The sequence below is a fragment of the Carassius gibelio genome, chromosome B8 (genome assembly GCF_023724105.1).
Source record: "Carassius gibelio isolate Cgi1373 ecotype wild population from Czech Republic chromosome B8, carGib1.2-hapl.c, whole genome shotgun sequence".
NCBI lineage: Eukaryota > Metazoa > Chordata > Actinopteri > Cypriniformes > Cyprinidae > Carassius > Carassius gibelio.
The window spans coordinates 28,987,814-29,012,738 of record NC_068403.1 but is presented as its reverse complement, the minus strand read 5'-3'; the positions used below and the strand labels follow the sequence as shown (position 1 = coordinate 29,012,738).

Sequence of the window (24,925 nt, the reverse complement as noted above, 5' to 3'; positions counted from 1 at the left end):
AGTTTTACAAATGCTAGAAAAGTGGCATTCTGAGCAAAGATTGCTATCAAATAGCACACCTAGGTTCCTAGCTGATGACGAAGAATTGACAGAGCAGCCATCAAGTCTTAGACAGTGTTCTAGGTTATTACATGCAGAGTGTTTAGGTCCTATAAATAACACATCTGTTTTTTTTTCAGAATTTAGCAGTAAGAAATTACTCGTCATCCAGTTTTTTACATTGACTATGCATTCCATTAGTTTTTCAAATTGGTGTCTTTTGCTTGGCTGCGAAGAAGTATACAGCTGAGTATCATCAGCGTAACAGTGAAAGCTAACACGGTGTTTCCTAATAATATCTCCCAAGCGTAACATTTAAAGTGTGAAGAGTAACGGACCTAGTACTGAGCCTTGAGGTACTCCATAATGCACTTATGATCGATATGACACCTCTTCGTTCACTGCTATGAATTGATGGCAGTCATTTAGGTATGATTTGAACTAGAGATGTTCCGATACCCTTTTTCTCTTCCCGATACCGATTCCGATACCTGGGCTCAGGGTATCGGCCGATACCGAGTACTGATCCGATACCTGGGTGTGTATCTGTATATACAGCTGTATATACTACTAGCCCTGTGTAAATTGCTAGAATTCTTTTTATGGTGTGCTTCAGACAGATCCCTCAATAAAACATGAACAAATACATGGTGAACTACTGTATTTATTACAGTATTTTTATTATCTAACATGAATTTGACAGTATTATTTATTTTCATATGCAAAAAAGAACTTCAAATGCAGCCAAAAATCTAACACCGCAAACTAAAAAAGGTATTTAAGTTTTACAATATAACTGTATAAAAAAACTGCAACAAATAAGTCTAGGAATATAAAAAAAGATCTATTAATCAGATAATCTCTTTACAACAAAACAAGTAAAAAACAAGCAACCATCTAGGCATAATTATTATTATTATAGAGACGTATTATTATTACTGTAGGCTACAACAGTAGCTTTATATATTGTCAATTTACTCATGTAAACCAAACATTTATTTTAATGGGCTGCCATGAAGATCTTTGAGTGTCTGTGTTTATGATATGACAGTATTCTCAAATGAAACGGTAAATTCTCATGAAGTGACGGTTTATGCGTTCGTGTCCTCATGACACACAGCAGAGACTACAAAACAGCGAGCTCTCGCGCATCTGTGCCAGTCACCCACAGAGATGTAGATTTTGCGGGAGTAATATTTAAATAGTATTTTGCAGTTTAATATTCACAGACACTAGTATATATTCGGCTACTGTCTGGAGCCCTGCGCTTTGACTTACACGGAAGCGACTGAACGCAGCTGCCGGTACTGAATATACTTGAGAGTCTGTAACTACCGGTACTACAGAGACATACTGCTAACCACTGATCTATAATATAGTAGCGGCTTCACTGTCTTTTGGCAGTTTAGAATGTGATGAGTGATCCAGTCATATATAGATAAGGGCTGCTAACGCGTTTTCATTTCTTCTTCGCTGCTCTAAACAGGGGTTGCTTGTGGCAACACAGCACAACTTCCTGTGTTTTCAATGCATTTTGAGCAGCGAAGAAGAACCGTGCAGCAGTTAGGCAAAGCTTGCGGTCATAACTAGGTATTTTTTAAGAAAATGGTATCGGATCGGTATATGGGTTCATGTACTCGCCGATGCCGATGCCAGAATTTGTTGTGGTATCGGAGATATTTCCGATACTAGTATCGGAATCGGAACAACTCTAATTTGAACCATGCTAATGCACTTCCATTAATGGATCCAATAGCACTAATAGAGAGAAACAACCATGATCAGAAGATAAGAGCAGGTCATTTGTAACTCTAAGAAGAGCAGTCTCAGTACTATGATACGTTCTAAATCCTGACAGGTACCATTTTTCTCTAAGAAGGAATATAATTGTGAGGATACTACCTTTTCTAGTATCTTGGACAGGGGGTCAAGTTGTATTTTTTTTATGAGAGGCTTAATAACAGCCAGTTGGAAGGTTTTGGGGACATATCCTAATGACAATGAGGAATTAATAATAGTCAGAAGAGGATCTATGACTTCTGGAAGCACCTCTTTTAGGAGCTTAGATGGTATAGGGTCTAACATACATGTTGTTGGTTTAGATGATTTAACCAGAGGTGGAAAGAGTACAAAAATATTCTACTCAAGTAAAAGTACCATTACATTAATGAAATTTTACTTAAGTACAAGTAAAAGTACCAGTCTAAAAATCTCCTCAAGTAAAAGTAGCTCATTTAAAATTTACTCAGAGTAAAAATTACTTAGTTACATTTTAACAGCGGGAGGGAGTCAGAAATGGGACAGGCCAGGGGTGTTAAACTCAGTTCCTGGAGGGCCACAGTCCTGCACAGTTTAGATATAACGCTAATTAAACAAACCTGATCCAGCTAATCTAATCATTTAGGTTTATTTGAAAACTACATGATATGTGTCCTGGAGCAGGGTTAGAACTAAACTCTGCAGGGCTACGGCCCTCCAGTAACTGAGTTTGACACCCCTGGGATAGGCCTTTTAATCTCAAAATAGTTGTTTTTAATTAAAGGAATCAGTTATTTAGAATAAAAAGACATTTTGGGTGTTACCAGGCAAATCAGTATCAACAAACTCATCTTTTAATGCAGAGGAAATGCAGAAGATTCATTGGAAGTGGCATTTAGATGTATTACACTGTTTAGTGCAGGACAAGAATGCATTTAACCTGCCGTTACAAATGCATGAATAATGTTTTGATATACAAGACATAAAATGTTGAATACTCATTTGAAATTATAAGAAATTAATTATTTAAAAAAATCAAAAGATACTTTAAATGTGAAATTAAAATAGCCAGTACGTGTCAGCAAGTCACTGTTAATAAGTGAGTCATTGCGATTGAACCAAATCATTTATACGGTTGATTCATTCAGGAACGAAACACTGTCACGTTGCTCAGAGATGCAAAACTGTGATTTGGTGGCTGTGTTTGAAATTATTTTCTGTTGTAAAAATAGAGCTAAAAAAGGCAATATGGTGTCTAAACCGCAAGTCTCTTAATTAACTTGTTTACTGAACTGTTATATATATATGTATGTATATATTCATGATGATTTTTGGAGGAAAAGACGGCATTCTTTGTGTGATATTGATTTTATATATGAAATTATATAAATATGTGAATTTTCTGCCCCTACATCTTCAATTTTGTGATCATTCTAAATGCATTTTAGGAGACTGAATCACACAGTGAAAGAACGCACTATAAATGCGCACGCACATCATTAAAACTAAAATTATGATATTATCGCAGACGATATAATATATATAGCACACTCCTCACCACTGTCTTTTTGGCCAATTTGTGCAAAACCTCTTGCTAAAATGTCATTGCTTAGAATTGCTTCATTTTAACCACCAATGCAGCGATGCAATTATTTAGCTTACCTCTAAATTCTTGCGAAGGGATGATGTCTTGTCGAGATTTTATAAGCTGCTAGTTTGGTCTTCCTAGGCAAGTACAGCTTACACTGCATAATAGCATATGCACAATAGCACTGCATATGGCCAGGGGTTCACTTTATTTCCTTCGATTTCAACTTCAGAATATGACGGGGTTTCGTTTTCAGCGGTGTCTGCACCACTAATGCCTGTTTTGTCCTTCTGCATCTTTCTTGTGATTTTAGCGCCAGTTTGACCTCCTGCCCATTATTTACTGCGGAGTTTCCAGGGAGCGATTTTTTTTTTTTTTTTATACTCAGTTATTAATGTGTTTTAAAATGTAGCTAAGTACAATACTTCAAACAAAATATACTTAAGTAAAACTAAAATTACAGATTAAAAAATTTACTTTAAAAAGTATTAGTACACAAAAAAGCTACTCAATTACAGTAACGCGAGTAAATGTAATTCGTTACTTTCCACCTCAGGATTTAACAAGTTTATACAATTCTTCCTCTGCTATAGTAGAGAATGAGCGGAACTGTTCCTCAAGGGATCTATAGTCTGATGCGATACTGTAGCTGATGGCTGAATGGTTACAGTTTTATCTCTAATAGTATCGATTTTAGAAGTAGTTCATAAAGTCATTACTGCTGTGATGTTGGGAAATGTCAACACTTGTTGATGCTTTATTCTTCGTTAATTTAGCCACTTTATTGAATAAATACCTGGGCTTATGTTTGTTTTATTCTAAAAGAGAAGAAAAGTAATCGGATCTGGCAGATTTTAATGTTTTTCTATAGAATAGGTTACTTTCCCACCAAACAATAAGAAATACCTCTAGTTTTGTTTTCCTCCAGCTGCGCTCCATTTACATTTTTTATTTTTATTTATTTTTAATTTATAAACCTAATACCTTGCTTTCACTCCAACTGCACTTTCTACACTCTTTTTTAGGCATAATGTTTATTCATACATACTTTTTCCCTTTATCTAAGGGATTAATCAGTCATTAATTGTCCTTTTATTTTCAAGGATCATCATACATTCATTCCTCTCAAGTGGATACCAGTTGCGTCCAATTCTACCAGGTCATACCAAAGTGATGGTCCAGGAACAGTGCGCAACTTTTACCCAACCCAATATGGTATTTATTTATTCAAACATTCATCATCACTTAGACATTCATATAGACACAGCTTCACACACACAACAAAACATAACACTTCCAGTGACCTGCAGGGCCCACCCGTTCTGACATTTGAGTAAGTAACCTTTCACTTTTCTTGTGATTACTTAACTAAATCTGTTTCACATTTATTGCTGTCCTTCCTAGGCCCAGTCTTCAATAAACACAGACCATTGCATACAATGTTTTTCTGCCTAAACCATCTATTTTTCAATTTAGGTCACCTATCAAGGCCTATCTATTAATAAACAAAATATGTGCAAGCAGTTATTTCTTCTGGAATAAAACCACCTTTTTAATTTATATATCTAATTATTATTTTCGAAATTTAGAAGAGCAGATTTTAAAGGGGGGGTGAGATGCTCGTTTTCACTCAATATCCTGTTCATCTTGAGTACCTATAGAGTAGTACTGCATCCTTCATAACTCCAAAAAGTCTTACGTTTTATTATATTCATAAGAGAAAGATAGTCTGTACCGATTTTTCCCGGAAAAACACGAGTGACTGGAGGCGTGACGTGTGGGCAGAGCTAAAGAATCACGAGCGCCAGTAGGCTTTTGCGCTGAGAGCATTTGGAAGCTGTGACATTACCCAGAGCCATTGAAAAACATATTTAACGGCTCTGACATTACCTTGAGGAAAAAACCATCATCCAAAATAAACCATGGCTTACAGTCAGATTCAGCCGTTTATTTATGATCCAGAATCAGATCCCGAGGCTGAAACTGAACGAGAGCAGCAGCAGCAACGACTCGCTCCGAGCGGGGCTCGAACCCGGGTCTCCGATGGGAGGCGGACGCACTAACAAGAAGGCAGAGATATTTTAAGCAGTTTTACTCACCGCCTGCGGTTCCAACACACGATCGTGACCCTTTTTCTTTGGGATTGCATCATCCATAAGAAATAAACGATACGCAAATCCGTCGTCAAACTGGGCCTTGTGAACAAGCATCTTCGAAATGCAGGGAACAAACACAAACACTTGCACAACTCCGTTGATGCTCTGTAAAAATAAACTCCATCCACTGGTCCCTTAATGCTGTTTTTTCTTTGGTAATCTGTGCAGGGTTGTCTTGCCCTGGCAACCAAAAACATTCCTTTTGTGACATTTCGCAACGCTCTCGCTCTGATCAGTGATTGTTAAACTGTGTTCCAAAGATAAACAGAGGTCTCACTGGTTTGGAACGACATGAGGGTGAGTTATTAATTACATAATTTTGATTATTGGGTGAACTAACTCTTAACTGTCACCCTGTGTCACGTACAGGAACACAGGAGACGGAAGATCCAAGTGCAGTGTGAGTTTAATAGGGTTATCCAAAATCAGAGTCAAAACAAGCTGGGGTCGTAACCAAACATCAGTCCAAAAAAGAAACAAACCAATAAACAAACAGGATCAGGAACAGGAACTAGAAAACTAGGAACATGAAGAAACCAGGTGATGGAAAGTAAGGACTCCATGCAGACAAACAGAAAAGGACTGGTTAATATAGGGAGGATAATGACTAACAAGTGAAGACACCTGAGTGCAATTAACAGGAGTGCAATTACTGTGATGAAGGGACGAGGCTGGGAATTGTAGTGCCTACGGTGAGGTGCCTATGGGGAAGTGAGACCACTAGTGGACACCCAGGGAAACAGAGACCAGACACCGTGACATTACCCCCTCATCCACGGAGCAGCTACCAGATGCTCCACCCGAACCCAAGAAAAGACCCAGGAATACAGAGACAAGGAGGGAGGTGGAGCAGTGGAGGACCAGGGGGAGGGACAGAGGGCCAGGTAATAGAGGGTAACAGAGACAGGAAGTGCCAAAAAAAAAAAAACAACAACAACAAAATAAGTCCAGGGGAGAACAGACAGTTCAGTGGCCCAGGACCAAACCGACAGGGCCGGAATCCAGGGTGGAAAAAGGTGGAATTGGGGCAATGCGGTTGAGTCAGAAACCCACCAGGGCGGCGCAGAAGACCACCACATCTGTGTGGTCGAAACAGAAGCCCACCAGGGTGGTGCAGAAAACCACCACAACCGTGCAGTCGAGACAGGAGCCCACGAGGGCAGAGGACCACCACAATGGGATCGATAATACATGAGAGCAAGTCTGGATAGGCAATTCTGAAATAGAGAACATGAACAAGTTAAGGGTGGCCTCCGTGGCCACGACAGGATCAGTCGAGCGCTAAGAGAGTTCAGCTGAGACGTGTCGAGGCTCTGGAAGTTCAGCAGAGGCGTGGAGAGGCTTTGGTAGTTCAGCAGAGACGTGGAGAGGCTTTGGTAGTTCAGCAGAGGCGTGGAGAGGCTTTGGTAGTTCAGCAGAGATGTAGAGGCGCTGGTAGTTCAGCAGAGACGTGTCGAGGCTCTGGAAGTTCAGCAGAGGCGTGGAGAGGCTTTGGTAGTTCAGCAGAGACGTAGAGGCGCTGGTAGTTCAGCAGAGACGTGAAGAGGCTCTGGTAGTTCAGCAGAGACGTGAAGAGGCTCTGGTAGTTCAGCAGAGACGTGAAGAGGCTCTGGTAGTTCCGCAGAGTTTAGACTGGATTCAGGAAGATCAATGGTGACTAGACTCTGCTCATGAAGATCAATGGTGACTAGACTCTGCTCATGAAGATCATTGGTGACCTGACTCTGCTCGTGAAGATCATTGGTGACCTGACTCTGCTCGTGAAGATCAATAGCCGCATTTCCACTGTCGGGCCAGTGCGAGCCAGGGCTTAAAGCGGGCCGGGCGGGGCTCATAGCCCCGGGCCAGTAGCACCGAGGCCAGAATAGCGCAGGGTTTCCACAGTGGAGCTTGAAGCTCCGCTGCTCGTCACTAAAACACGCCCTTTACACGCCTCTCAGAACAACGTCATGCAACCTCATTATTTCACTAGAGAAGTTATCAGAAAACTTTATTTACTTCACTATATTAGAATCAAATCTAATCTAATCTTGACAAACTATATATCGTTGGAAAGGTCTAAGACTCCCAAATATATATTTTACCAATATTATTTGTCAAAATTTATGTAGGAAAAGTAATAGATTAATTTATGGCGAATGCACCCTCAAAAATCTACATTATAACAGGAGTTTTGACCTTTGTTTTTTAAAAAAAAGACTTGAATTTGTTGGATTTTTCTCTATCACATTTTAGAAATCATCAGAAATTATATATCACTTGAAAACATAAAATCTCAAAATTCATCCTTTAAAACCCGTTTTAAAATCAGACACTGCATTACCATGTAAATGGTTCATCAATATCATGTTACAAAATGTTTTCAGCCATGAATTATAAAAATTTAGGTTTGTATCATGCACATTCAAGTCTATCTTCAAAATAGCGCTTTAAACAAAATACATTGCGTCAAAGCAACTGAACAACATTCATTAGGAAAACAGTGTGTCAATAATGCAAAATGACAGTTAAAGGCAGCTCATCATTGAATTTAGTGATGTCATCTCTGGTCAGTTAAATAGTGTCTGTGCATTCAGGGTGTGACTGAAGAATGCTGGTAGCACGGAAACAAAAATATCTAAAGCTTTGGATGGATTGCTAAAAGGGAAGCAGAAGTTGTTGGTATTGAAGATTTTGATGTTAGCCCTACTGTGATATAATCAAGTATTCCACCATGGATTTTTTCCCATGTCAATATTAGATTTCCAAATACTAATATAAATAAAAAATGAGAAAGAGACCCCTAAGAACATTATTGCACAGCAGTATTTAGATCAGACTTTTCCATGGTTACATATGTATACTGATGGTTCTAAAGACCCTACCTCTGGCAGAACAAATGCTGCTGTACACTGTAAAAAAAAATATGCCTCTCCAACATAAAAATGTCTAGTGACCCGTTGCACCTAAAATTTTTAGTTGGCCCAATTTAAGTTGCGGAAACCAACATTTTTGTGTTGTGCGGACTACCCCTGCATGTAGACTGAACTTGAAATAGAATGTTGTGTCAATTAAATATTTTCTGTTGACTAAACATAGCTTGTTGGGCCAACAAGCAGACTCAAATTGAAATAAAATGTTGTATTAAATATTTAATCTTGGTCAAAATACTTTATTTTTCATTATTTCAAATAAATTACACACAATGCTTTGATAAAAAACATTTTATGTATTTATTTAAATACATATGAATTTGCCTGTTAGGCTCAAGTAAAATATTACACAAGTATTCAACCAGTGCCGAAACAAACATCATGAGGGCATTTGTGAAGTCTCCCAGATTGTCCATGACAACTTCCTCCTCCAGTACTACAGCCACATTGACCACTGTGGGATATGGTCCTGAGTTGGTAGAACTGTCAGTCACTTCCAGGATCCCCATTTAATGGCCTTTGTGTGTGGCCCCAGTGCCTCAGTATCCTGTGAAACACAATAAATGTCTTTTAGTGTCAGACTGAAAGCATAATGTCTTATGCAATCACTACTGCATCACAAACAGTAATACCATAAAAAAAGATATTCAAATGAATTACCTTAATAGTCTTTGAAATTGAAGCTGGCTCTCTCAAGTACAGGGGAAGACCACGAAGAACAGCAGACCTTCAATGAGTAGTTAGATCTGTGGTCTGCCAAAAAGACCATCAATAAGACATTATTAAGTAACTTAATTAAAGGGTTTACACATATACTCTACCAATAGTTTAGGATCACCTACTCTTTTCACCATTGGGCGTCATTTCAACCAACTTCATGAAATAGTTTCCTGAAATACAATCAAGATTACAATCTGAGGGGGATAATCAGCTAACAAGTGCAGCAAGTCTACAGATCCCTTAAAGAGATACTCCACCGAAAAATGAAAGTTCTGTCATCATATACTCGCCCTCATGTTGTTTCAAACCTGTATGAATTTCTTTCTTCAGCTGAACAGAAAGGAAGATATTTAGAAGAATGTCAGTGGGGTATCCCTTTAAGACTGTTTGAATAACATTCCCAGAGTCTTAGGTTAGATACTGAGAGTGGTTTTCTAACAGTCCTAAAATAGATCTCAAACATGCTGTGCGCACGATGGCTGTTTTTTGTTCAGTCATATTGACCAAAAGCATGTCAGGTGACTTTCATGAGGCTTATCAAGATTAACCAATGGTGAAATTAGTCAATTCTGCACAGTATGTAGGTGCTGGTCAAACGGAGCTATATGAAAAACAGCTTAATACTACACCAAAATATTTCTCTCTAATGCATACATGTTGATCTCAAGGTCGGGGAAGTTGACTGCTTTGCCCATTTTTGTTATCTATACCAATTGAAACAATAAAATAGCACCATAATCAAAATCTCAACCAAGGTTCCATGTACACTCCATGTAAATAAGATAACGTAAACAATACGTGTGGCATCCCACAAGCAAAAAAAATAAGCCATCATCTCTGAACGCCATTTATGGCATACATTATATTATGTATTTGTGGGATTTGTATATGTATTGTAGATCATCAACATCAAGTATACATGGAACCTTTTTGACAAATTCTGATCATATAATGCAATTCTATTGCTCACATAATGAACAATGGATAAATGTCACAAGACAATTATCAACTCAACTGCCAGAGACCTTGAAATTAAAATGTTGTTTTGCAGTTAAGTTTTTGTGTTTCTTCTCTTAAACAGGTATCAGTAAATTATGTTACACTGTTTAACACTGTTATATTTTATTATTTATTATTTTATTACAATTATCATATATATCATAAGCCAAAATGTAAATGGAATTTGAAAATATTGACCATTAAAAATATTAAACGGAAACATGTAACCGTTTGGAAAACTGATAACGTTAAACAGCTTACAAATCTGATAACATTAGCAGCTATTAATTTTCGTGTTAGCACAACTCTTTATTTATTTATTTATATCAGACTGAAATGTTATTTCACTCTTGCAAATTGAGGCTTTGTGCAAAGTACTAGCTGCTAACACTAAGGCACATGTGCTTTGAATGCCAACTAACTGTTAGAACTAACGTTAGCCTAAATTATCAGTCACTCTGTGATAGCAAAAGCACAAGTTGTCAAGACTATCTGTCTGTAACAGGCAATTATCATACATATCATAAGCCAAAATGTAAATGGAATTAGAAAATATTGACCATTAAAAATATTAAACGGGAACATGTCATGCTTAATAACCGTTAGGGTCGACTTTAAATCACATGCCAGTTGGAAAGGAATGCTAAGCTTTATGAGTTAAACATGTTATTTTCCAGCACTGCTAATCACTGTAGGTACTCACAATAAAGCTGAGTACCTATAGGTATATTACATTTCATTAATAAATGTTCTATAGTTTCTGACTGATTACAATACATACATTTGCCTGTTTCATGTTTTCTTATTTAAAATAAATCTCATTAATGAAGTTAAAAACATGGTGTTGAATCATTCAGTTAGATAAATCATTTGAAAGAACGTTAAATTATTAAAAGGATACAGAACTGGTAGAATAAATAAATAAATAAATTAGTATTATATTATTAGTAGTAGTAGTAGTAGTAGTATTTTTAATTATATTTAACCAAGTAGTGTTCCATACTCCAATCCAGTAGGTGGCGGTTAATGCACCTTTATTTGGTTTGCCAACCGCCGTTAAAACATCAGAAGAAGAAGAAGAGGAGGAAGAAGAAGTTGAAGCTGAAGTTTGGGAGAGCCTTCGTGCTGCATTCGCACTTCAGATACGCACTCCGGAGTCCATGCACTTAACTTTGGGACACACCTTTAAAGACTTCGTTTGGAACCTCTCTACAAATGAAGTGTCCTTTAAGGGCGCAAAATCGTAGTTATTAAGGAGGAGCGGATAACAGTTAGCGTCAAGCTGGATCCAGTCGCGTATTTGATTAATTTACATGTAGGACGAGACGACTGATCTGCGGGAGGAAAAGCGTAATATATGGCTCTGGTTTGAAAGCAGCGGCTGGATCTGTAATTCTGTACGTGGATTTCGCTATGGATTATTGTGTTAACGTTCCTGTAAATTACCGCCGGAAGTTGTAGTCGAAGTCAATATAGAAGGTAGCTACATTTATGTCCAGTCCAAATTGTTAACATTTGAATCGGAACCTGTGAAATGCAACTTATTCTGTCATTTTTATATTAGGTGTAGCAGTCTAATCAAACGTGTTTCCCCCAAGTTAATCGTAAATAGTCGCGGCGTGTGCATGTATCGTTCATTGTGTGTTTTATTTATTTATGACCGTTAACGTTAGTTATATTTATTTGCACTTGTTCTGAAATGTATTTCCCCATTTTATGTGTATAGGGCTTATGCGTCGAGACGTCATAACTAAGTATATCTCGTGCGAACATGTGTTCAGGCCGTTCCTTTCAGAATGTTCCCCTGATCCTTTCCTCGGGTGAAACGAATTAATTTTGCAATATTTTTTTATTTTTTTTATTTTTTTGAAACACGAATTACTCCGTAGCTTTCACACACTTTGACTGCAGTTAAGAACATCTTGAGAATAATTGCGATTCAGTTTTAGTTTCGTTTTGGTTGCATTTAGTGTTCCTCGAGAAACCCGGATGGAATTGAGTTTCATCCGGGTTACTATTATTCGGCTTCAAAGTCTGAGTGAGTACGAAATCTGAAGAAAAAAATCCGTCAGCCTGGATTTACTAGAGGTGTGATTGTGAGTTGACGCAATTAAATCATAATAATAATAATAAACACTTGTAAATATGCACATATGTATATTTATATATATCTCGCCCTGCTGAAAGAAACAATAGAAACCATCACTGAAAATATGATGCATTCCAAACCAGGTTACTGGTTTATCAACTTTTAAAACCATTAAAAAACGGTTTCCTGTGTGATTTGGGATAATACTCTATTAAAGGGTTGGTTCACCCAAAAATGAAAATTATGGCATTAATAATAATCACCCTCATTTCGTTCCAAACCTGTGCGACCTACATTTATCTTCTGAACACAGTTTAAGATATTTTAGATTTAGTCTGAGAGCTCTCAGTCCCTCCATTAAAACTGTGTGTATGGTATACTGTCCATGTCCAGAAAGGTAAGAAAAACATCTTCAAAGTATACCATGTGACATCAGTCGTAGTTTTTGCTATTTTTGGACCAAAATGTATTATCGATGCTTCAAAATATTCTAACAGACCCTCTGATGTCACATGGGCTACTTTGATGATGTTTTTCTTACCTTTCTGGACATGGACAGTAGACCGTACACACAGCTTCAATGGAGGGACTGAGAGCTCTCCGACTAAATCTAAAATATCTTCAACTGTGTTCTGAAGATAAACGGAGGTCTCATAGGTTTGGAACGAAATGAAGGCGAGTTATTAATGACATAATTTTCATTACTGGGTGAACTAATGTTTAAGTATGGAGTACCAGACCTGCATAAATAAAATAATAAAGTAATAAATAACAAAATAAATAAATGATAAAAAAAGCTTTGGTTTCTATTCACCCCCACCCACCCACAGGGCAGACTATGCAGCTTTATTTATATTCATAATGTTTATTTTGTGTACTTGCCTCTGTATGTATTTATATTAATGTATCTGTATTTCACATCTGAAAACAGTGCAAAAAATCTTACATGTGGAAATACATATTAAAATGTATGATGTGAATATGCTTAAATCGTATGTCTTTTACTTCAGGTTTGAGAAGCCTGCAGTATGGCATCCGCACATCAATCTGCTACAGAGTACCTCAGAAACGCCAGGAAAGACCTGGTGACTCGTATGAAAAACCTTCCTCTGATCATTGAGAATCTTTATCAGAAGAAGGTTTTCAATCACGATGAGGTTGATGCTCTCAAAGCTGAGAGGACCGAGTTTGATCAAGCCAGGTGTGTATTGGATTGGGTCGTTAACAAAGGTGATGAGGCCAGTTATGAATTTCTCCAGATTCTGGACGTCACTAAGAAGAGGACACTGGATCCTGATTTACACTTCTGGATCAGCTGTTCTCCCTTCAGAGATGAAGACGCAGAGCCCAGCTGTTTATTTGGTGGGTAGAAAAATAAAAGAACATTTTGGTGAAATGAACACATTTAAAATATTTCCATATATTTGTTAATGTTTTTGTTGTTATTTTAGGTACAAAGCCCTGTCAAATCTACCAGACACAGCTCAGGGTGAAAGCAAAAAGTATCCTGAAGGACCAAAGCAAATATCTGGGTGACAAGGTGCAAGGAAGCTTCAGTTTTACACCTCTTGTTATAAAGACTGACTCTGTCATGCACATACAATACAAAATAAAATTGAAAAACAAAAAATTTAAAAAACTACGGCCCAAGAAGCTGAGAGTTTACAATCCTAACGAGGGACAAGCGTTATCACCTGAGGACCTCCTGAGATGGCCGGACAAGAACATCCTCATCATCGGCAAACCTGGAGTAGGAAAGACTGCAGTTGTCCAGGAGATGCTGCGTCTTTGGGCAGAGAAGGGTGGCAGACAGATAGACTACATGTTTTACTTTGATCAGAGTGTTTTGGCTCACAATAGTGTTGCCAGTTTGGAATCTCTCTTGTTTGAGGTCTACTCAAAACCAATGGAAGACAAAAAAGACATATTTCAAGATATTGAGGAAAACTCTGAGAATGTTGTCGTTGTGTTTGATGGTGTGACTATTTTTGAAGAAAAATCCATCTTATGGAAGATAATGACGCACGAGCTCCTGCCAGATGCCAAGATTGTGATCACATGCAGATCAGAGCAGGAAGATGATCCACTGTTCTCTGACTGGCCGACACGGACCGTGTATGTACAAGGATTCAGTGAAGAGTACATCAGCACTTACTATCAGAAGATGTTGGGTCGTGATCCTGTTCTTCTAGAAGCTGTTTTGAAGAATCAAGAGCTGTTCAGTCTTAGTCACGTGCCAATGTATGCATCTCTGATTGTAGACTTCATTAAGTTTAAAAATGTCACTGAATGCAACCATCATCACACCGTCACTGAAATCTACATCCAGATTTTCCGTCTTGCTGTGAAGAAACATGGAAATAAACAAAATAAGCAAATTGATAAGTACCTAAAAGAGAAGAAGGATCAGATTCATAGATTGATGGAAAACGCTTTCGATGGCACTATGCAGAAGTGCCTGAACCTTCCAGATTTTAGCAGTGATGAGGCGGACATTTGTCATGCTTTTCTGAAAATGATTACAACAACAGACTCGTTAACATCTGCAACTACACACTGTGCGTTTCTCCACAACACCATGCAGGATTTCTTCTCTGCTTTGTGGCTTCTTGGACATCCAGATGAAATTGAGAAAGTCCTACAGCTCTGTCAGACTGAGGATCATAAACACATGAGACATGTTCTTCCTTTCTTATGTGGACTTCTGAGTGAACACAACACCAGACTCCTCAAGTGTCTCTTCCCAGAGGATCAGATACAGAAAACATCTGATTGGTTGATCGAGAAGCTTTTGGACACGCTTCTTCAACCTCAGAGTGAAGAGTTTGATCTTCTCTATGTGTGTCAGTGCTTGTATGAGCTCCAGTCTCCTGAAGCCTGCTTAATGTTCCTGGAGAAGATGAACCATCAGATTGAACCAGAAGTGGATCTCGATCCTCATCAGAGTTGTGCTCTCTCTTACGTGATCGGTCAGTCCAGAGATAAAGAGGTTTATCTGAATCTGGACGACTGTGACGTGACTGATGTAGGGATGATCATGATGCTCAGCTGCTCTCCAAACATCAGGTACTCGAAGCTTTAGTGTTTTAAAGGTGATCTATTATGCCCCTTTTTACAATATGTAATATATAAACATGTAAAATAAACATCAGCCTATTTTCTCACATGTATATTGAGTGGTCAGCCTGTCTTTCTCATCTTGTACTGTGTGAATGTTGTTAGGTCAGTGAGTTATGATGCTTTCTGTTGCATTTAGCTTAGTGAATAAGATGCTGTGCACCCCGTGTACAAATAAGTTATTTGTAATAAACCAAATGAAAATTCTTGCTGAAGCAAGACACAAAGCATAGCAACACATTATGGCAAGAAGTTTTATCAAACATAATTGTCTGATTTTTGAGTGATTTGATATGGTTTTGTAATGATTCAAATTAGTTTTGTTTGTTTGACCACAATATTGTTGAAAAGGGGCATATTTGATTAAATTTGAAAAATCTGCATTTTAATACTTGTATTTGTGAGTTAAACTGTAAAAATTGACAGCTGCAGTTAGCATCCATGTCTCCCTAGAAATGTAGCATTTTTTGGTGGACATAATCCTAAAAAAAAGTCATTCAGTACCTGCTCTTATGTTTGATTTCTTTGTTGCAGGTTAAAGACTTGTAAAGAACTGCTGAAGCAAATCACGTTCTTTGTAGAATTTTTCCATAAAACATCTCATTGCGAATGCAAACTTCTTGAGGTGAGAGTACAATACAACCAAGAAAAATGCAGTGCTCTGCTGGATCTGTTCTCTCATGTGAAGAACTATGAGACTCAAACAGGCAGGAGTTTTCTTCCAGCATTACAGTCATTTTTCCAGTTACCTGATGATGTCTGGATCATAGATCTCTCAAAGAGAAAGAGCTCCGTCCTCCTGGAAGTGCTGAAGCTCCAGACAGAGAAGAAACCAGTCGAGCTGATATGTTCAGAGGAAGAGAGTGACGTGAAGAGTTTCCTTCAGTGTCTGCAGCACATCTCACAGCTGAGGTGAGAACATCTGTCTTACAGTTATTGTGAAATATGATATGATAAGCTGGAGCATGTTTTCTGCTCTTAATGAGTGTCTTTAGATTAGAGTGAAAGTGACGTGACATTCAGCCAAGTATGGTGACCCATACTCAGAATTCGTGCTCTGCATTTAACCCATCCGAAATGCACACGCACAGAGCAGTGAACACACACACACACTGTGAACACACACCCGGAGCAGTGGGCAGCCATTGATGCTGCGGCGCCCGGGGAGCAGTTGGGGGTTCGATGCCTTGCTCAAGGGCACCTAAGTCGTGGTATTGAAGGTGGAGAGAGAGCATTACATGCACTCCCCCCACCCACAATTCCTGCCGGCCCGAGACTAGAACCCACAACCCTTCGATTGCAAGCCCAACTCTCTAACCATTAGGCCACAATTTCCCTTAGGCTCTGTTTTGTTTCAGTGTTAGCTAGAGAGTGATGTATTCGGACCATTCACTACATCTGATCTTATTTTATCATGAACACCTGGATCCAAGCTCAGTTTGTGTGCAGGGTGAGATACAGCTGGCCGTGGGTCTGGATACTTATCTGTAGATATTTGAGCTCAAATTATGGGTGTATTTATGGGGTGTTCTTGTAGATTCAATGAGCAGATGCTACCAAAGTACATGTGCTAAATGATGTTGCTGACAATAATGGTTAACTGTTAACTAGGGATGTTTATTTCAGTTATTTTTCCTAACTGACAATGGTAACCGCTTCTTAACCGATTATTAACTGTTAACCGACAAGATTTTGAAATTAGAATTAAATTGAATTAGAAAGGATTGTTTGTTTCAAGATAATTAATTTAGACATGTGCCGGTATTCGGTAATACGTAGGGGTGTGACGGTTAGTATATAACCGTGAGACCGGCGGTTATAGTTGAACACCGTCATTAGAACTTTATAACCGCCAAAACCGTGTCACTAAAATATTTTTTACAAACATTTTTTATCAAAAATTATTTTCATTTTTTAGATAGGATCATCAGATGCGCAATATATTGGGAGACATGGTTTTTACCACTTAATGAAGTTTTGTAAATCGTCAGACATGATATTTACCATATCGAATTTCGTTTTGTACAAATTTTATCTTAATTTTAATAGATGTTTCATCAACCAATTGCATGTATTTTAATAAATAAAAAGCAAATATAGAAGACAATGATAACCGTGACATGGAAGCACCAGCGCGCCGCGTTCACTTGCACTGCACTGTGAACTAGAGCACATCTCATCGTAATGAAACTCAGCGTAGGCCTATGCCTCATACTCTAGCATTAAATATCCTTGCTGCATCCTTTCCAGAACAGACAATGGCTTTTTTTTTTTTTTTTTTGCGGCTCGCATCAGCAAAGCATAGACCGCAAAACAATCAGCGGATGGCGGGCGGGTGCAGCTTTGAAATTTGCTCATAAAACTTTGGCAAGGATGATGAGTTTTGTGACAGATCTCCTTAATAAACGGAGGTCTGAAATCTCTGCCCCTTTACCGATCAGAGCGCGCGCTGAAACGGAGTTAACCCGCTATCTCCAAGATCAACCAATTGACTCTACGGCAGATCCACTAGCATGGTGGCGAGACAATATGAAACAAAATGAAACACGCTATCTGCCTCCCCCCGGACGGTTATGTTATGAACCGTCACATTTGACTCACGTCATAACCGTCATCACCAATTCTGAAACTGGCACACCCCTAGTAATACGATATATCGCGGTAATGAATATGCAAAATATTGTTATCGTGGGCACTGCTAAATACTGTGAATAATTATACATTACTAATTATTCTGAATTTAGGATGCATTTATAGGGGCTGTTCACAAGTCGTGCCTAAAAACGGATGGAAAACGTTAGGCGCGTCGCTTTCTCCTCCTTTCCGAAGCGCTTGGGCACTTGCGCTTATGAGGCATCTGCCGTTGCTAAGCAACCATGACGTGCTCTCTCTCCATGAAGACGTGGAAATTTCAGCAAAGGAAAAATGGATTTGCAGCACAAAAAAATCGCTTTCAGTAGCTCTTCTACTAAATTTATTTAAAATGGCTATCCATATACAGCTATGATCATCTGTTCAAGGCACTTCTTGAGGTCCAAAAATAAGTTAAAAGCTGTATAATTTGGACCAACCAAACAGAACTATTTGTTATATTTAACCAATAATATCTAATGCCCCCTCATCTAACCAAAAGGTCTAAGGAGCATTCCCCCAAAATCACCTAAAAGAAAAGTATGGGATGAAGTTGGACTCAAAATTATTAATAGATGCATGCAAAAATATCAATGTACTACATCAGTTTTATACATGTATTTTACGAACCACAAACAAATGCCTTTTAATTTGATTAGGGATTAAATGATGTGCAGCGATTTGTACATATACAGACATGTTTGCGAATAAAAATGTTCTGTTCTGCATTAATATATCATAAATTGCTCATGCAAAAAGGAATCCATGCATATGTGGATCGGGTGACACGCTAGCATTAATTGACATGTAGTTCGAGTCGATCTTGTTCGGTTCATTTGGAATTTGAGACTTCATTTTCACAGTTTTCAGCATTTCACATCCCACACACACACAACTACTGACGAACAAGGCCCAGTGAAATTAAGGTTGGCGACTTTTCACCTATAAAACAGAAACTTTCTGATTTACTAGATAAAACCAACGCACCAGTTCATATGCATAGATTATTTAACCTGATATGAAATGTGCACTGCAAACACAAGCATTATTTATCATCATCTCCGTCCAGTCTGTACGCCGTATTGCATTCAACCACAATTGTCTTCTTGATTTCTGTGAAGGAATGTCTGCCGGTATCTGGTAAAACTTTAGATTTGAAACAAAAGTGCTGTTCCTTTTATTCTGGCAGCCAAAAACACAACAAGAAGACATTTTAAAGTCAAAATCTCAAACTTTTAGCGCACCTGCTATGAGTTCTGCCTTACGTTTTGCCTCCAGCTAGAACAGTGACGTCACAGTGATGTAGGCAATTAAGGGGTCTATAGAGCATCACAGTCCCGCCCACAGCCCGAGAGAGCTTTGGTGCCGGAAGTAAATTTCCCATTCATTTCTCCCATTGACTTTCGGGAAAATCCGTATCTAAAGAGTTTTAGAGCATGTCTGAGGATAACCAGCTACGGCTTCCAACATATCATTTCGAGTGAAAAAAGTAAGAGAAAATCTAAAAAAAGTCAAAGGTACAAGACTGTGTACATACTTTCATTTCGAGCGAAAGAACTACTCATCCCATAAACCACCGCGCCTCACTGAATTCGACTGAAGCCACAACCGCTAACGAGCCTTTTGAGCGACTTCCAGATCTGATGACGGCCACGCGAACTTTATCCTCCAGTGAATTTTATTTTATATAGTGAATGTAGTAATAGCAGTTCTTTCAGTATTAATCGTGTAAATAAAGTGTTTTATATAAGTATTGTGTATTGATTTTTATATTTATCATTGTGTATTTTACATATTTTGTGTGTGTGTGAAAGCGGTTAACGATAACGTCGGCAACATGATGCAGTGCTTTGTACCTGATTGCAATCACCGCTCAGTCGTCGACACGTTGTTGCCATGAATTATTACACAAATGTTCAGTAAATGCATGAAGAGGTATGCCTTGGCTAAATATTGTTTTGACAGTGGCATCATAAAATGCTTGATATGACCCATACCATATGAAGGCTACAATTAGCCTAGCTAATAATATATTATTATTATATGAATAGATAATTCACTGGATAATGTTAATTCACTTAATAATATTCTCTGGAATATTGGAATATAAAAAGCATTGTATTTTATTGCATTTCTCAACTGGGATGTTATAAAAAATATTAATAATGTTTTGTCCTCCTAGATTATGAAATGCCTGCTGACAGTGCAGTTTATCTGTGCAGTTACACAGAACTATACTCCAACTGTGATCGCTTGCGGCGATTAATTAATTTTTTGTTTTTAGTTTATTAGCAAAATAATGGTTATATAATAAATGTTAATACAATTTAGGGTGCTTTAAACAAGTGAATCTTGTTAAAAGTTGCATGCGGTGGCCGTACTAGAGAATTTCCTGAGCAACAAACACATCAACCCATGAGTGAACAGCAATATGAAACAGCTTCACAAGATTAATGATGAGCAAATTTACAACAGAGAGAATTCAATTCAGCCCATTTATGGCTGTGTTTAACTCATGCAAAGTTATGTCTTTATTCGGAGATGATATTTATGGATTATCTGTGTGACTCTGACTTCACAAGACTAAGTTATATCTTTATTGGGACCGGACTTGATGGATTATTTAACATGACTCCGTGAGTAAGTCTCTATTTCTTAGAGCCAAGCTGCATAAACTACATTTCATGCATTTATGTAATGCATCTAATTTGTGCCTAACTGGCTGTTATGTTAAATGAAGTTTACTAACTGCAGCAAATCAAGTACCTGCACACCGTTGTCTTGTCTCCCCTCAGACGTGCTGCAAGGGCGACCCTGAGCGCAATTCTCAAAACATCCTCAAGATGGCGGCGTTCATCTGTTAATCTGATATTACAAAACCGATATCCGATTATGTTTAAATGCTTAAATATCGGGTAAAATATTTGTAATTTGTCTTTGCAGTGAATATAATTATTATTTTTTTAATTCACACAATTCATCGCCTACATGTGTATGAAAAATTCCATATTACAAGCAGTAAATATAAATTTATGAAAAGAAATTTGACTTTAAAACAGAGTACAATTTAAACTATTTACGTGATTGTATTGAATTGAACTGATTGTGTCAGTTTATCCCATTTTAGATTAAAATTAAGTATTTAATTACGTTCTTAATTACACTTCTGCTTTGCTGGGTCTCATGAAACTTATTCCTTTACTGTCCGTTCAATAAGAAGACTTGCGTACGTTGTCCGTCTGTGTTGTATCTGATGCCATTATTTAAGGTTTGAACAGTTATCAAAACTGTAAATTCATTATTGACATTTAAAATTTAATTAAAAAAGTGTTTAATGGTAGCTGAAAAACAGAAAACAACACTGTGTATTATTAATTTGCATTATTTAATCACATTGTAGCTGTAATGAGTTTTTAATTTTAATTTTCTCATTTTAATTTTGTTACAGTTTCTCTAATCTGAGTGGAAGCAGATTTTTTCTGAGTCTCTTCATGAAAGCAGCAGAGATTGAGACACAGACAGGAGAACAGATGCTGGAACAGTTAGCATCAGTCTGTTCTTCTGGTTATGGATGGACTTACATATTTGATGATTATGATTTCCTGCTGGATCTGTTCTCTCATGTGAAGAACTATGAGACTCAAACAGGCAGGAGTTTTCTTCCAGCATTACAGTCAGTTTTCCAGTCACCTGATGTCTGGATCATAGATCTCTCAGAGAGAAAGATCTCCGTCCTCCTGGAAGTGCTGAAGCTCCAGACAGAGAAGAAACCAGTCGAGCTGAGAAGATGTTCAGAGGAAGAGAGAGACGTGATGAGTTTCCTTCAGTGTCTGCAGCACATCTCACAGCTGAGGTGAGAACATCTTACAGTTATTGTGAAATATGATTTCTATATAAGCTGGAGCATGTTTTCTGGTCTTAATGAGTTTTGTTTCAGTGTTAGCTAGAGAGTGATGTATTCGGACCATTCTCTACATCTGATCTTATTTTATCATGAACACCTGGATCCAAGCTCAGTTTTTGTGCAGGGTGAGATACAGCTGGCCGTGAGTGAAAGTGCTCACCATACTGTATTTCTCTTTCTCTCTCTCGTTAATGAACACCTGATGACTTCCACTCTTCTGAGAACTGAATATCAAAGTGGAGATGGGGTCTTCTGGGTCTTCTCGTTGAATTATTTGTGTCTGATGTGTGAAGTAGTGTTTTAATTAAAATTGTCTCAAATTAATGAAGTGTTTGGTTCTTGATTGTATATTATCAGGTTCTGGTTCAGTGATAATAAAGAAGCAAGGATGTCTGGAGTCAGATTCCTGCTGAAGCTCTGTGTTGCTGCAGTAGAAACTGACAGATATACAGGAACAAGATTCTCCTCTCTGCTGTCATCTGTGTGCAGCTACAAAACCTTCCCTTTTGATGAAGAGAGCGATGATCAGAGTGATTTCCTGCTGGATCTGTGCTCTCTTGTGAAGAACTATGAGACTCAAACAGGCAGGAGTTTTCTTCCAGCATTACAGTCAGTTTTCCAGTCACCTGATGTCTGGATCATAGATCTCTCAGAGAGAAAGATCTCCGTCCTCCTGGAAGTACTGAAGCTCCAGACAGAGAAGAAACCAGTCGAGCTGAGATGTTCAGAGGAAGAGAGAGACGTGAAGAGTTTCCTTCAGTGTCTGCAGCACATCTCACAGCTGAGGTGAGAACATCTGTCATCTTACAGTTATTGTGAAATATGATTTCTGTATAAGCTGGAGCATGTTTTCTGGTCTTAATGAGTGTCTTTAGATTAGAGGCTCAGTTTTGTTTCAGTGTTAGCAAGAGAGTGATGTATTCGGACCATTCACTACATCTGATCTTATTTTATCATGAACACCTGGATCCAAGCTCAGTTTGTGTGCAGGGTGAGATACAGCTGGCCGTGGGTCTGGATACTTATCTGTAGATATTTGAGCTCAAATTATGGGTGTATTTATTTTTTGGGGTGTTTTTGTAGATTCAACCAGCAGATGCTACCAACATACATGTGCTAAATGATGTGAACTGATAATAACGGTTAACTGTTATCACTGGTCATGATGGTGTCAATAGATATTATTAATTATGCTTACATTTTTTATAATTTAATTGAGGTAATAATAATAATAATAGTAATTTTTATTTATATAGCACCTTTCCAGAGCTCAAGGGTACTTTACAATAAACATCAGAAATGTGATGTTTACAGAAAGTAAAGTGAACATCAGACATCCAGAGAGTAATGTATAGATAAGACAATATAAGACAGAGTCGTCCTCCTGTTGGTGTGAGCAGTCAGTAAGAGTCACCTGTGTGGGGGATGACAGCCGAAGGAGGTCAATCCCTGAACTTTCCCCCCGTCAAAAAAAGACAAAGTCTGTTGTATGGGAATTTTTAGGTAAGGTAGACTAACCATGTTCTGTACAGATGACATTTAAGCAGCGATCGCGAAAAACAAATACTACCGGGTCGACTAAAACTATATCTGTGTCATGTTCACTTCTCCCTCTTTCAACCACCTGCCATTTGTTTCAGTGTCGAAATAAATATGATTTGGCTTGCTACCCAGGCTAATTAACTAGCTAACATCAACTACTTTCCTCCCTCACGTTACTTCACAGAATGGGTAATAGCAGTCTAAAGTACGTACTGTACTTTTCTCCAATTTAGTACAATAATTAAATTTAGCAGGCATCATGTCTATACTTTTAAAGCCTCCTGCGATTGTTTACATCTGTTCAAGATCACGACATTTACAAGACTGTTGTACGGAGAAGACTGTGTGTGTGAGACACTCGAGTTCTCTCTCTCTCTCTGTGTGTGTATGTGCACACATCCTTGTACCTCTCTGCTCCAAACTTAATCCAGAGGAGGTGAACATGCCTGCATCATAACTAGAACTGAAAGATGCATGTGTAGAAAGCGAGCATGTCTCCAAAAACCTTGTTGAGCTGCAAAATGACTGCATTTATGTTGTTGTTTTTTACAGAAATTGTTTTTATTATATTTTTGATTTATTGAGCTGCAGGTCTAGTCTCACTTAAGTGACGGCATTTTTTTTTTTTTTTTTTTTTTTTTTTTTACAGAAAATTGTTTGTTCTGAATATTGTTGAGCTGCAGTTTTAGGATCACTTAAGTGACTGCACTTAAGATTAATTTAATTTAATTATTTAAATTTTTTAGCCTCACATGTACTCTTCCAAAACATTCTATATGTTTCTTTAACCCTTTTGAAGTTGATTAACGCATATATGCGTTTTGAGTCATTTTCTCTGGATAACCCGGAAAAGAACTTAAATTAGACTTTCAGTTTTAATCGTACAGATAAGAGCAATACATCAATTGAATCTGTAAAGGGTCTACTTTTTTTTTTGGATACAGACATAAGAACAAAACACCTTTGTGCACTTATAAAATAAAGATAACAAACAAGGTGTGCTGTCTGCAGCCTTTGTATGCGCTGATCTTCATTTACAAACACGTCATTAAAATGAACTGTAACTCCGTGAATACTCAACAAAGAGACATGAGAGAGATATCTATAGAAAGCCTGAAATGTCTATTTTTAAACTAAACAAGTGCAGCCGAAAACAGATATTCTGTGATAAAGTAATCCACATGAAAACAATGCGATGTCTGTTTTTCATGTCTCCATTCATTATATCTAATGTGACCACGCCCCCGCGCTGAACACGCTATTCAGATTCAAACTGAAGCGAGCAGCTTGAATACGCCCACACAGAAGAAAAAGCAGCAAGACTGTTCAAGTTTTTATTTTATTTTACTGTTTGCTTCGCGATGAGAGGAATAAGACAAATCACTCCAAAAAGATGTGATGTGGTTGAGGATTTGAGAAATGGATTTCCTCAGAAAAAAGAATGAAGCACTTTATTCAGCAGAGATCATA

At 37.9% G+C, this 24,925-nt stretch overlaps 1 protein-coding gene and 1 long non-coding RNA gene across 21 annotated transcripts in view; one reads left to right on the top strand and one right to left on the bottom strand.

The window, feature by feature from the left end:
• The window catches only part of LOC127963125 (uncharacterized), a 299,165-nt gene that overhangs the window by 233,203 nt on the left and 41,037 nt on the right, over window positions 1-24,925 (top strand). For 4 of the 20 annotated variants that reach the window (XM_052562850.1, XM_052562841.1, XM_052562838.1 and 1 more), the window contains 2 exons: window positions 21,458-21,862; window positions 22,271-22,699. The exons of 5 other annotated variants lie outside the window; for them this stretch is intronic. In XM_052562850.1, coding sequence (XP_052418810.1) covers window positions 21,458-21,862; window positions 22,271-22,699 — 834 coding nt within the window. Of the gene's footprint in view, window positions 1-11,225; window positions 12,269-13,271; window positions 13,624-13,712; window positions 15,328-15,912; window positions 16,291-21,457; window positions 21,863-22,270; window positions 22,700-24,925 lie in introns of those variants that run through there. 11 more of the 20 variants (XM_052562844.1, XM_052562840.1, XM_052562839.1 and 8 more) reach the window with 8 other exon arrangements.
• Window positions 8,435-9,442, bottom strand: LOC127963217 (uncharacterized). Its single transcript, XR_008154755.1, has 3 exons — window positions 9,296-9,442; window positions 9,114-9,206; window positions 8,435-9,000 (listed from the first exon to the last, which is right to left on the bottom strand). It is a non-coding gene; the product is annotated as an uncharacterized LOC127963217 (long non-coding RNA).